The 15,128-nt window shown below is 36.7% G+C and overlaps 1 protein-coding gene across 8 annotated transcripts in view; it reads left to right on the top strand.

Moving 5' to 3' along the window:
• Window positions 1-7,597: 7,597 nt before the first annotated feature.
• LOC122034197 (protein trichome berefringence-like 7) overlaps window positions 7,598-15,128 on the top strand; it is a 61,155-nt gene continuing 53,624 nt past the window's right edge. The window contains exons 1-2 of one of the 8 annotated variants that reach the window (XM_042593337.1): window positions 7,598-7,768; window positions 7,938-8,870. In XM_042593337.1, coding sequence (XP_042449271.1) covers window positions 8,074-8,870 — 797 coding nt within the window. In that variant the 5' untranslated portion in view covers window positions 7,598-7,768; window positions 7,938-8,073. Of the gene's footprint in view, window positions 7,769-7,804; window positions 8,871-15,128 lie in introns of those variants that run through there. The other 7 variants (XM_042593330.1, XM_042593333.1, XM_042593334.1 and 4 more) reach the window with 7 other exon arrangements.

Consider the following 15,128-nt stretch of genomic DNA (forward strand, 5'->3'; position numbering starts at 1 on the left):
AAATATTTTGGGCGAGACCTTATAGTTACGGAAGGGGTTTCTCAGTAGTCGAAGCCTACAAGTGTTCAAACACTTGTTGCTTCGCTTCTACGAGAAAAATACTCTTAAAAACCATAAAATTAACAAAATCACAGAAACTTACAGAACTTTAATTTTTCATAAAAATTAAAATAAAAATAAGTACATGTTCGCACGTGGTTCTGATACCACTGTTGGGATTTTCGAGTCACAAAAACCGCTTTTGCGTTGCGGAAACCCCGAAATCCCATGCTACCGGATCCGTGCAAATATTAAAATTTTACATGTACAAGTTTTCTAATCCTAGATTTACTTTAGATCTACATGTTTAAGAGTTTATACCTTTGATGCGAAGCCCTTCGCTTATCCCGCTCGTCCAAGGTTCGCCGGATCTCAAGGGTGTCAAGTGAACACCCCTCTATGTGTATCCACACGAACAAAAGGTGGAGAAGAAACCTTAGAGTGTGCTAGCACCCTTGAAGGTTTCGGCCAAGGTGGAGGAGAGGGAGAGAAGAAGATGAGATGAGGAAGAAGATGGAGTTACAAAACAAAATGAAACTCACAACACTTGAATGGTGGCCGGCCACTTCATGAGAAGTTTTAAACTCCATGGAATTCCAAGAGTCACAACTCTTGATTTCCCTCATGAGGTGGCACACACATAAACCAACCTTGATGATGTGGAACATCATCATTGGCCCACCTAATGCCAACTCACAAATGAGGTGGCAATGGTCAAGTCAAACTTGACCTTTCATCTTCCCTCTCAAGTCAAGTCGAACTTGATCACTTCTCTCCCATGGTTGATCAAATCTAATCATTGGTTCAAGTCAATTTTAATTTAATGAATCTCTATTCATTGAATTAAATTGATTCAATGAATCCAAGTCCAAATTAGACTCATTGAACACATGAACTAAATTGAGTCCAACTTAATTAGTTTAATTTGGATTACTCTTAATCCAATTTGGTTCATCACATGAACCTAATCCTCTTAGTTCATCATATGAACCTAATCTCCATCTAATTGCCCTTTGTGTGTGACCCTATAGGTTCTTGTAACATTGGCAATGCTCCTAAACTCATTTAGAAACATAAGTAATGAGCGGTATCTAGTAACACATCATTACTACCCAAGTTACAAGAATGTTGAGATCCAACATCACCTTGTGACTACTAATTGTGACTCTTCACAATATATGACAATGTCCTTCTATCCTTGACATCTAGGTTGATCAATTTGAGGCATAGACGATGTCATCCTTTGATCAATCTAAATCTTGAACTCCAAGTAGACTCACTATAATCAAATGAGCTCAATATCTCATATTGACTGATTTGGGCATGATCATGCACTTAGTGGTCTCACTCTATCAAGAATAATGATGTCACTCCCATTATATAGGAGGGATAGATCTCATCTACATCACTCACATCCCTCCGCATAATTTATTACATACCCAGTAATCGTCTTTATAGTCCACCCAGTTACGGGTGACGTTTGACGAAGCCAAAGTATGCAACTCCTTATGTAGGGAACCATGGTAAATTCAGGTCCAAGGACTAATAGTCATACTAATAGCCACATGAGAAAGTATATGACACTCATATAACGATCCATAATACTTTCTCATGGCGAGTCATTCAGTATATATTCTCTAATACATACCCATATATCAACTTGATATCTCTATATCCATGATTTGTGAGATTAAGTCATCGAGTTGACCTACATGCTAGTCTCGTCGCATTAATATTATCCCTGAATGTTAATACTTGACTAGAAATGATTAAGAGTAGTGTTCTCTATATCATCTTACTATCGATTCAACCAATCGATTGATATAGATAAGAACGTTCTACTCAAGGATATTATTATACTTAGTTATCTGACACTAATACAAGTAAGTATAATAACCAAAAAGAAATGTCTTTATATACATAGGAATATGATACAATGAGTCCATACAATAATTTATCATATGATTGACTCTAGGGCTCTAACTAATAATCTCCCACTAGCACTAGTGCCAATCAGTGTAGGCTCTATGGCCCAATGACCTAGTGTGACCATTATGCTTTCTCTGTGTCAAAGTCTTGGTAAAGGGATCAGGACGTTAGCCTCTATGGGTATTCTGCAAATCTTCACATCTCCTCTATCGATGATCTCTCGAATGAGATGGAAGCGCCATAGTATGTGTTTGGTCCGCTGGTGTGAGCGAGGTTCCTTAGCCTGTGCAATTACTCCATTGTTGTCACAATAGAACTCTATCGGATCGGTTATGCTAGGAACCACCTCAAGCTCAGTAATGAACTTGCGGATCCAAACTGCCTCCTTTGCTGCTTCTGATGCAGCAATATACTCGGCCTCTGTTGTAGAATCAGCAACTGTGCCCTGCTTCGAACTCTTCCAGCTCACAGCACCACCATTTATGCAAAACACGAACCCAGACTGTGATCTATAATCATCCTGGTCAGTTTGGAAGCTGACATCACTGTAACCCTTTACAGCTAGCTCATCATCGCCTCCATATATCAAGAAATATTCTTTAGTCCTTCTCAAGTACTTAAGAATATTCTTGACTACTATCCAGTGACTTTCACCTGGATCTGACTGGTATCTGCTTGTCATGCTCAAAGCATACGAAACATCAAGACGAGTACATAGCATGGCGTACATGATAGATCCTATGGCTGAGCCATAAGGGATCCCTTAGTGATATAAGGTATCCCTTTAAGCAGACTTTCTAAAGTTATTTATTTACTTAATGGCATTAAAAATTAGTATAAACACCCTGGTATAACCTTAATGGATCTATGCCAGTAATTTGTTTAGGATTCCTATAAGAATATAAGCATAGAGGTAAGAAGATGAATAATGCATTGGGATATTAACTAGTATCATAATGAAACTGAACCCCTAGAATCTCCCCCAAAGTCAACTTTTTTCCTCACTTGCTCTCTCTCCCTCTCTTTGCTCACTCGCTCTCTCTCTCTCTTGCTCACTCACTCTCTCTCTCTTTCTCTTTCTCTTTCTCTTTCTCTCTCTCTTATGTTCGTGACTAATACAACTTTTGATCGTCTAGATAACTTGCTTTATGAACTTGGCTAATGCTTAATCAACAATCCTTATGAATTTAATATTTTATTACTTAATTACTTATCTGTGCACTTATGGTTTTGACAACATCTTGATCCACTCTGGATGACTGGAGGCCTTTTTTGGCCAGCTTCTAACTTTATATTTCTACATCATCGAGTTAACACAACAAGTATCAAAGCAAATATAAAACAATTTGATAGTTTTGGGGTTGTCCGATCTTGACTTTTGGATTTTCCATGAAACCTTAGGTTGGACCGACCCATACTATTCCCTTAAAAGAAATGCATGCTCACCTAGTCCTCTTAGGAGAAGTTACTTGACTTGCCAAACATTTGGTCCTCTAGACCTATTTAGACTTCTACTCAGCATCCGATCCTCTGACCCTTATGGCTTCCTCTCGATGTCCAGTCCTCAAGACCCATCGACCTACAAAGCATCGGGTCCTCCAAACTCATCTAGACTATCTGCCTAGTGCACTCGATCTACTAAGTCTTCTACTTAGTATCTGGTCTAGTTGACCTACTAGAGCTTTTCTTTTGCCTAGTATCCACTCGAACTTTTTCCTTGCCTAATATCACTAGGACTTTATGGTTGTGCTACCTACACACTTAATCAACATCATAAGTATGTATATGTTATTTTTCTCAACTCCTAAAATGGACAAGTTTGGTTCTTCAATGTACTCAGTTAAAAGACATTTTATTTTCAACATACAAATTTTTCTCAATAAATAAATTCAAATTTAAAGGGATGATACCTGACTTAATTACCTTTAACTTGCCTTGTCCCGATTCTGACTTTTGGCTTGAGTTCTAGTTCGGGTTCAGATATTAACTCGGGTTGAGCTTCATTGGTTGAGTCCTTGAAATTTGATTCATCCATATGAGCTGTGCAATTTATTTGTTCTGATTTAGCTTCTTTATTTTCTACACTTAGCTTTTCCCAAAGCTCATTTACATCTTTAAATGAGTTGACTTTTTCAAGTTGGGCTGGAGTTAGAGCATAAAGAATGATGGTAGTAACTTTTGCATTTGATTGAACTACTTGCTTCATGTTGCTTGTTTATAGTTTGAACCTACATAGGTCACATTTTGTCTCTTTGCAAGTTAGTTCCATTTTAGATACTTTTCCAACATTTTGAGTTAGCTTTAAGAAAGTCTTCTATCTTTCTCCTTTAATTGGAAAAACTTTTGTCATTGAAAAGAGGAGGGTGGATTGTACTAAATCCTTCCGACAAAGACATTTCTCAAAGAAAATATTTATTTAAGTTGTATTAAGGTCTAGGAAAGGACATGAGTTTGGTTTGGATCTAGTATGGTTATAATTAGGGTTTGAACTAGGTTTGGATTATTAATCAATTTAATTATTTATTCCTGACTAAAAGTACAAAGTTTGCCCTTTGTTAGATTTAGGTTTTACTTTGGGCTAATTGAGCAAGAGTTTTTGAAATTAGCTTCCATGTTATGGTGAGACACATAAGTTTTCTTGAGTATCATAACAATGACCACTTCCTAAGATAAAATCTTTTTAAGAAATTGGAGCTAGATTAACTTTAATACAATGCTTTGATCTAATTAGTTTAGAGTAAGATGAGTTAGTTTCTTCTAGTTCCACTTGACTAGATACACTAGGTAGGGTACTCCTTACCTAGCCTAAACATGCACCTAACCAGGATTTTATAGCATAATATCAGCTCAACCCGCTTTGATACCAAATTGTAGGATTGAATTCGACGCTAGAGTAGCGGTGAATAGCGTTACAAATTTAAAAATAAGTAGATAGTAAATAAAATAGTTGAATCAATTAGAGTAGCAAGACAAATAATAAAGATTACTTAGATTGATTCAATCAAATAAGATAAGGTAATATAAACATGTAATAAATTTAGTTAACAGTTAAGAATGAAAGTAGTTGATCAATTAAATCAGAAGTAGACACATGCAACAACAATAATAATATGATTCTTATTTCTAAATTTCACCTAGATGGAGAAATCTTACAAAAAATAATATAAAAATTAAGCACAATAATAAAATGAGATAACACGATAAAAATGAAAATGCACTCAAGATGTTGCCGATAAAAAATGAAGCTCACGTTGTAGCATGTCGTAGCATAGAAGGTGAAGAAGCACTTAGAGCATGATAATAAGAGTGAATTCTGTATAGATGAGTGATTTTCAAGCTCCGTTTCAAAACTCCTTATATAGGACTCCTCCAGTTGCTTAGAACCTTTTCAATCACCTATATTAGTGCTGAAGTGGCTACAACTTTTATCTGTTTGATAATGTTAACGAAGCTCTCCAACAGATTGGACACCCTGTGGTCGCCCGAATATGGGTCAAACCTTATCTTGACCCGACCCACTCCGATTGCTAATAACGTCATCTCCTAGTCGCCTGAAAGCTGCTATAGTCACTCCGATCACCTGGACCCAATATAGTTGCTTAGACCCCTTGAAATGCCTTCGTCGAGAGTTATCATCAACTAGTCACCCTCAAACTCCCTTCTGGTTGCCTGGAATTGTTGAACATGCTTCCCTGCAATGGTTACAAGTAATGAGTGGGATATAGAATGTAAAGTTACTCATACTTACATTGGGTCTAGACGTTCAACTTCCAACTAACTTATTTAGACTGGTTACTAAGTCATAGCTCCCAACTACTTCCACTTGGACTTATTTGCTAAGCTTTAGCTCTTAGTTGACTTCACCTAGATTTGATCCATCTAGCACCCAACTAGTACTTTATTTGTCAAACTTTAATCACTTGGACTTGATTCACCTAGCCTCTAGTTCAAAATTTATTTGCCAAGTCTTAATCAATTATATTTGATTTACCTAGTCTCCATCTAGGAATTTGTCTACCAAGCCTTAATCACTTGGACTTGATTCATCTAACTCTAGTTAGATATTTGTTCGTTAAACCTTAATTACTTGGACTTTTTTCACCTAACTCCAATTATGAATTTGTTGCTTGGTCTCCAACCAAAACTTAGCTTATGTTTAACTTCCAATTAAGACTTCAGATGCCTAGTTCCACTAGAACTTAATCACTGCTTGATTTATAACCAGGTTTTAATATCTATTAAGTAACCTACACTTGCAAACTTGATACAAACTGGTTAGATCACAATTAAGTTAACTTTAAACTTAATCATATATCAAAACTTTGGATTAAATGTTATACACTCAACACTAACATTGTTTGTAGTACTTTCTATTTGTGTTTTATATTTATCATTATTGTGATTGTTGGAAAACATATAAGGGGTTTCTCAGTCTCCGAAAAAGTTTTGAAAAGGAGATAAAGCTAATGGACAAACCCCTCCTGTACATAGGCCTTGATATACTAACCATAGGGGGGGGGGGTTTAGGAACTAAGTAATTCTCATATCTTTTGTATTGTTGCTTTATTGTTTTATATTCCACTGCTATTAATTTTGAAGAAAGAATGAAAAAAAAAGTGACGTGATCGATATTTATTCCCCTCCATTGATTCTCATGATCCTACACATTGTGATGTTTTAGAATTTAGGTTTGAGTATGTGGGGTAGACTCAACGATCACACTGTTTTAGAATTTAGGTTTGAGCATGTGGGGTAGACTCAACAATCGATTGAGGAAAAAAAAATAGAAGCAAGTATATAAAACCTTCTTGTATTTCAATACTCAGTGGTTTAGATGAACACATGCTTTATGCGTGGACTATGTTTGGATATTATGGGAATATAATGTGTGAATTGATAAAAGTGATTTGAGTAGTAATGGCAGTGGAATGGAGAGTAAAATGCTAAAATCAATTTTTTTAAAAGCCATATTAGACAACCAATTTAGAGCTTAGAGTCCTATGTAACATAGTTTGAGGCGGAATTAGATTGGATATAACATAAAAATAAGTGAATCTACTAGGTCTTTGATGTGCTTACTCATGCATAATAATAATAATAATAATAATAATAATAATAATAATAATAATAATAATAATAATAATATATAATTTTTTTGAATTAATTAATTCTAGAGTTATAAAAATTTTCTACCAACAACTAACTACTAGAATAAATTAAAAAAATGGTAAATTTTATAATAATAATAATAATAATAATAATAATAATAGAATTTGTGTCAGCACACTTTTGCTATGACTTAATTTACTAGATTTTTTTTTCAAAAAATATTAATGTTGAATCGAATCTGGGAGTTAGGGTTGATGGACATCCAGTTTTTTTTTAATTAACATTACGGATTTATAATTCTTTTTTAAAGAAAAAATATTATCCAAGTGTAGTTTTGCGTATATTAATTGTCATAGTTAAATGTTTAAATAAAAGAAGGAGAAACAAAAAACATTGAAGATCCTAAATTACGAATATACCCCTGCCGGCAACTATTTAATTTTCTCGCCACTGGAACATCCGAAATTATGAATATACCCCCTGCCGGCAACGATTTAATTTTTCTCGCCACTTCTCCAAACTCCAACTACCCCCACCAAGCCACCTACCGATCGCGACCTTTATGCCACATCCTCCACTTTTTTCTCTCCATTTCTCCCTGCAGAAACACGCTCGGAAGCGAGATCTCAAGTTGGATTTGGAGTTTATTCATTCAATCAAAGGTGCGAGCTTGGCGAGCATACATCGGAAGGTGAATCATTTTTCATTTCATGCCCATTTCCATTTGGATCCCGTTCTTCTACTGAAATTTTAGGTTGGATTCTGGATTTTGGTCGGAATTTTGGAATTCTGTTAGACTGAGATCTTGGTAAAAGCTTTTCTTTGGAAAATAAAAATGTTGTTTTTTCTCCTATTGTAAGTCTGATATCGGGAACTAGCAATTTGGTTGATATGCTTCTCATCTTGGGTGGACTGAAGGCTTCGTTTTTTATCTTCGTCTTACGATGATTATTGGTTGGATGGTTGGATTCTTCGATCTGTATACTGGCGCATGAGATGGCGAGCGGTCTGTTCAGCAGGAGCGTTGCGGCTCGATTAGCTCCTACCACTTTCCGCAATCCTAGGGTTTCTGTTCATCGAAAATTGTGGCTGGTACGCAGACCTTCCTTTGCTGATCTTGCGGCGGCCTTCTGTCTTGCTTCCTTCGTTTTGGTTTTCGGTTGTATTGTGCATCTCTATCTATTCCGATACTCGGGAAGTGGGAGATTGATTGCTGGATATATTGGGGATACTGATGCATGCGATGCCTTAGATGGTAGTTGGGTTCCAGATAACTCATATCCTCTGTATAATAGCTCGGAGTGTCCCTTTGCTGAAAGGGGATTCAATTGTTTGGCAAATGGGAGAAGGGATATGGACTATCTAAAGTGGAGGTGGAAACCAAGGCAATGTGATGTACCCAAATTCAATGCCCATTATGCCCTTGAAATGCTTAGAGGGAAAAAGGTCATCTTTGTGGGGGATTCCATGAGCCGAACACAGTGGGAGTCACTTGTATGCATGCTTTTGACTGGAGTGCAGGATCCCAGTAGTGTTTATGAAGTCAATGGAAACCAAATATCAAAGACAACCCCCTATTTAGGTGTTCATTTCCGAACTTTCAATCTAAGCATAGAGTTCTTCCGTTCTGTGTTTCTTGTACAACAAGGATCACCGCCAAGACATAGTCCAAAACGAGTTCGAACATCACTTAAGCTGGACAAGATGGATGAAGTAAGTGGGAAGTGGGTTGATTCAGATGTACTCATATTCAACTCTGGGCATTGGTGGACTCCAAGCAAACTCTTTGAGATGTAAGTCCTTTAGTTTTACTGCATCAGTTTATTTACTGGCTGATTGTCTTTTGGCATTAAAAAAAAACTGATGCTAGCATAAAACTGATGCCATCATTAAACTAATGCCAAATCAAAAGAACAGATCGGTCTTCTATTGAATGCCAAAAGACAATCAGCCAAATCAAAAGGACTTACTGCATCAGTTTTAAAGCATGATATATATTTACCTTCATCAAAAGAAAAAAAAAGAGCATAACATCAACAAATGGCAAATCAAAATATTCTAATAGAGCTTTACATGTTTTTCTACTCATAAGAAAACACAATAGTTCCTTTTATTGTGTAAGCCATGTATCTCATAGCTAAATATTCAATTTACGTTAGATATGCTCATTAAACTTCATTTAGTCATTAGTTCGTCAAACTCAATGATCAATATATATTTATCAAAACTTCTCCATTAATAATAATATACAGAAGGTATCTCAAAGGAAACAAGTAGGAAGGTACCCACCTCGAAGAACCTCAAATTTTATGTCTCGCACTCCAAATAAATATTTTATCCACCTCGATGTTAACTCTAGATTGCATCACTAACTCAATCACACAACATGTAATATAAAACAATTTAACCGAGTATCTTATTAAATTAACTCACTAATGCCCCAACAATCAAGAAGGAATATTTCCAACAATTGATCAAAACTCCAAGTCTTATCAATCAAATTAGATCATCAATAAGCTTATAAACTCTCATATGCTTTAAAATAACTAAAATTGTAATTCTAAACCAATACAAAGTCTTATTAAAAGGAGAATAGACTTTATAGTTGAATTAAGATTCAACCATAAACATGTGGGGGTACACCCTCACAATTCCTCTTGTTAGGTCTTGATATATTCAATGTAGTTAGGATCAATATCATGAGTTCATGCAAAGACTCACTCTAGACGAAGTGGGTTATCTCACATCTTTGGACATTGCACATGATAGCTTAATAAAGGTAGTAGCCTCAACATGGTTTTCTCAACAATGAAGAGCAACAACTTTTACACTACTTGCTCGAGAGAGTAAGGATGTGGCCCTTGGCAGCACTTGCTTGGTTTGGACATGTTGTAACCAATATGGCTAATTGGAAGGGCACTAAGAACTTTCTCGAGGAAGGGTGGTGAATCGCTTAGGGAAGAGGACACTAAGAGAGAGGAAGATAGGGTGCAATGCCAAATAGAGAGAGGGGGAGGAGTCGACATCGACTAGGGCTATAAGGAGAGAAAGGGGCAGATCCAACTCTCTTATATAAGGAATCCATTGGTCACAACTAAACCAAACACATTTTAACTCTTTCACCACAAAAGTGATCGATTTGGCTATGAATCAAACCTAATTTGAGTTGAAACAACTTAAAATGTAATCTTCTCTTGATTAACTCTAATTACCCCCTAGTCTTAAGGTTTCAACTTGAATTCTTTTAAAATAAATTTCCAAAATTAAATTTTAAATTCAAATTAGTTATTTATTAGTTTAGGAAATAAAGAAAAATGTTGGAACACGTAACATGAATATTGGTGCGATGCTGCCCTAAGTGGTAGAGTATTTCCAACAACTTATCAAAACTCCAGTCCTTATCAATTAAATCAGGTCATCAATAAGCTTATATGGAGAGAATGGTGAGGATCCAACTCTCTTATGTAGGGAGTCCATTGATCACAACTAAACCAAACACAATTTAACTCTTTCACTACAAATGAACATTTTGGGTATGAATCAAACCCAATTTGAGTTCAAAAGCTTTGAATTTAATCTCCTCTCAATTAACTCCAATTATACCCCTAACCTTGAGGTTTTGACTCGAATTATGTAAAAATGGATCCCCAAAATTAAATTTTAAATTTAAATTATTTATTTATTTGTTCAGGAAATAAAGAAAAATTTTGGAACACATAATATGTATATTGGTATGATCTTGCTCCAAGTGGTCATGCTCCACCTTGAGTTTTGATATTTGTACAAAGTATTGAAGTTAGACCTTGCATGTGTATTTGAATTGTATAGAGTTTTGTAGGACACACATAGCTCGAAGAGCTTATCACTCAATGGCGTCGAGTGATGTATAGATCATGACTTAGTGCGACTTAGGTGACACATTCAGTGCTTGAAGATTCATGGATATCAGAGAAGGTTGCATGAAGCAACTTAGGGACCATAGGATGAAAGCATTGAAATGGTGTTGGAGCAGCTTTGGAGCATGATTTGGCGTGTCCAAGTTGGCAACTTGGTGGTTTGAGAAAAGTAGAGATTTGAGAAGGATAAAATGAAACATCCAAGGGACTGTAAGACGAGAAGTATTGAGGTCAGCGTTGACAATAGCCCATGGAGGCTCACTACATAGGTGAAGTATGAATGATGACACAGAGCGAGTTGATGGTATAGGTGCATGCGAGGGATGAGTAACTTACGGGAGGCGTTTGTGGTGGCGAAGAAGGTATGCTTTGGTCGTGAGTGATGTGTGGCAAATCCGCAAGTGCATGGAAGTGTCGTCAAGTAATAATAAGATCGAATCTACAGGGGCTGTTGATTAAGAACTAGTTAACTTCGTGAATTATCTAGACAATCGAAGGTTGGTTCACAAGCCCTTGAAAACTAGAAATTGAGAGCAGAGACAGAAGGAAAGAGCGAGAGGAGTGAGGGAAAGAGTGTGAGTAGAGAGGCATAGAAGAGGGGATTAGAGAGATCACAATAGAAAGATAGTAGGATCTCAGTGAGAATGCAGTGGGTGACGATAGTGGTGATCAGAGAGAGAGAGAGAGCGCAGAGGGTTATCATAGGAAATGACAGTGAGATCACTTAGAGAAGGTAGTGGTGAAGGCAATTTTAGAACTTCGGTTTCATTTAAATGATTGTAAACACCTAATCTATGTTTGGTTTCCTATCCTCAATGTGTATTTATGTAGGTAGACCATCCTATGGTATCCGATGTGAATTTTTTACTTCTACAACGACGTATCAACCCTAATCGTCTAACATATTAGGTATGATCCATTAAGTTCTATGATCGCCTAGGGTTTCTCGCGGTAAATCGGGTTGCACTTTTGTATCCGACTCTCCGCAACTCAGTTTTCTACGGGTCGGAGGGTCAAGTTCTTCTTTCGATTCATCCCCAATCCCTCGCGGGATACAAATCTCGTGCTTTGACATCGAGATTGTGTTAATACAGTAGATTTGGACTATAAACATACATTTTATTGAACAAGAAACATACAAACATATAGATTACCTGAAAAAAAGTTCACATAACAAAAGAGTTACTCCCTACATCTTAGAATCATGAGAGCTACTCCACAACGAAAGAATTATAATCCAAAGACACTAATGAAAATATTCACACAAATCAAAATAGAGAATAGAGATAAAAAATGCTTAGGGAGAAGATTCCCTTGCATTAGAGATGGACGAATCATCGGAGTGGATGAAGATGATGCCTCTAGGGTTTCTCAAGAGGGGAAACCCTCTCCGAAGGAGGGGGATGAAGTCCTCTGGTCCAAGCTTCCTAACCGATCTGATCGAATCCCCTTTTATAGGCATTAAGGTCGGTTGAGTGGCACGACCCATGCCGCTGGGCACGAGCGGCCGTGTTGAGCGAGAAAGCTCAGATCTAGCAGTCATGACCCATGGCGTGGCAGTCGAGCCACGACCTGTGGCGCTAGCCACGGGCAAGCTGTGGCATGGCGGTAGAGCTTTCCATGGGTCATGGCGCTGGCCATGATAGCCCGTGGCAGGGCAGGGCTTTTGGCTTGGTCTTTTTGCTCCCCATTTCGCTCCAATTTTTGCTCCTGTCATCCAAAATACACAAGAGCAATATCTAGGAACAATAAAATATGAGAATGTAGCATAAAACCAAGTTATATCAAATTATGCATACAAAAGTGGGTCGAATGTAGTGCGAAAACATGATGACAACCCTTTATACTTCACACTTAATTTCCCCATACCGAACCCTTGTTTGTCCTCAAGTAAACATCAATATCAAGAATGCATGTGAGTTCATATCTCCTAAATTTCAATAAGTTCATCTAATCCTATCAACTAGTATCATCTTTAAACGAAGGTATTCAATTACTTTCACCAAACCTAACGAGCTAGCTTAGGTGCACAGTGCATAATTTGTTCCTAAGGTTTGAAGTTCCTCCCTAAGTTAAGTCATCATTCCATGGTGTTCCCATAGTTTCCAGCGTTAAGCACTTACTTGGCATACGTGTGGTTCGTCCCCTCTTCCTAACACAAAGTCTATTGAGAGAAATGGATAGATATTTCCCCAATAACCTAACTCGGTCTTAAAGGGCATCTTATCATTTCCACCCATAACAACTATTTTTTTATCCCTTTATTTCCACTATTCATTTTCTTTCATTTTCATTTTTTTTTCCTTGTCATTTTTTATTGTATCTCAAACGTTCCTTTTTTTCACTTGGGATTTCGATTTTTTCCAAATGGGCTTTCAAAAAACTGAGCATGATCCAGTAACTAAAATATTGTGAAAGGGTCACCTATGCTCACTATGGTACTAGTCCAACAAAATAAATTATGACTGTTGTACTAAATCAACCTTTCGAAAACAAATCAAAAGTGAAGTGAAATGGTCAAACTATCAAGTAGGCAGATGGTGAAACAAAACAATTCAACTCAACATCGCTTCTACAAAATTTTACTACTAGATAGGAAAATATGAATCACTAAAAATGAGAGAATGCATCCACATGATAACACTAATACTAAACACGTCAAAATATTGCCTAATGGACAAAGCATGCATAGGTGCTTCTATTCGAATCCGAAACGTCCACAAGAGCTAAACATGATATGATGCTAGCTAAAAGAAGATTTTATCATGCAACGAGAGACATAACAAAACTAACTAACAATCCAAAGTATGTACAAATCCCCTCGACCTAAACTTTTCAATGTCTTCAATAATTGCAAAATGTATTATGGAGGAAAGTTTAGAGAGGTTATCAAGTGATGCATGTCAAACGCCTAAGTAATTAACCCCTCCTAGTGGTCACACTTCTCTCAATCTTTGAATCCTCTGTAATAGACAAGAAAAGCTAAGTAGAGGGTTTGAGTTATGTAAAGAGAAATGAGAACAAAAAAAAACTTAGGGTGTCTCCTAAAAAGCGTTTGTTTTAGGTCATTAGTTCGACTCTTTATTTAGTTCATCTAAATCGGGTTATGACCGAAGTAGAATACTTTCGGACTTTCCTTCTAATGGTCGACTGTCATCATCTGATCATTATAGTGTAGCACCACTCTCTCCATCTTCATCTCCTTGCGAATTCTTTCCGGTGGTCGGAGACAGTTTAGTGTGAGCTTCCAAATCCTGGTCTTGTGAAAACCTACACACCCATAGGAAAAAAATACCCCCACAAGCATATTATATAAGATAGAACTAGAATCATATTGAATTTGAAGAAGTATGCATCAGAAATTGAGTCACATCCAACAAGATCAATTATAGGTACCTTTATGAAGTTTTCTAAAAGATCACAAGAAATGTTGACCTTACATTGTTTGGGAGTACCTGAAAGTACTAAACAAGTGGATGATGCTTCTTCTAGATCAAATGATGGTTCTGGCTCTGACTCAAGTGGTAATGCAACTAAAAGTGGTGATTCTTGGGGCTCTTCTATCTCTGCATGAGTCTCTATATTTATATACACAACTTGATCATTTTCTGCAATTTCCATAATATCGAGTGGTTGTGGGAACATAGGAAGTGATTCATGAGATAATACAGTTCCCTACACTTCTTTCCAAAACCTTAACTTCATCGCATACAATGTTAGATAATTCACTAAGATCAATTTCATCACCTCCAATCAACAATTCCATAAGAAATTTCAAATTGATCATCCTCATCAAAAAAATCTTTATCATTAAATAGTCCAATAAAGCTGCAACTGGATGATTCATCATCATCTGAAAATTCATCATCTTGATTTAATCCAACCAATTTGCATGCAACTAAATTATCATCACAGAATCTGCTCAATTTGTCTTCTCTTATAATTGCCTAAAAAATTTTGTGGGAAAGGGATTTGTGGTACAAAAGTATCTTGTTGCAACATTAGAGTGGATTTATGATTCCTATCCACAGTCATCTTTTTACTAAGTAGCGGAGATCCAAATTTCTTGTCCAGTGTTGGTGTGGCCTACCGTTGAGGGAAGGGTACCTGTGACCTATAAACATTTTATGGAGTGTTGAAATTGAGTTTTTGTCA

Source organism: Zingiber officinale, chromosome 11B (assembly GCF_018446385.1).
Source record: "Zingiber officinale cultivar Zhangliang chromosome 11B, Zo_v1.1, whole genome shotgun sequence".
In the NCBI taxonomy this organism is placed as follows: Eukaryota; Viridiplantae; Streptophyta; class Magnoliopsida; order Zingiberales; family Zingiberaceae; genus Zingiber; species Zingiber officinale.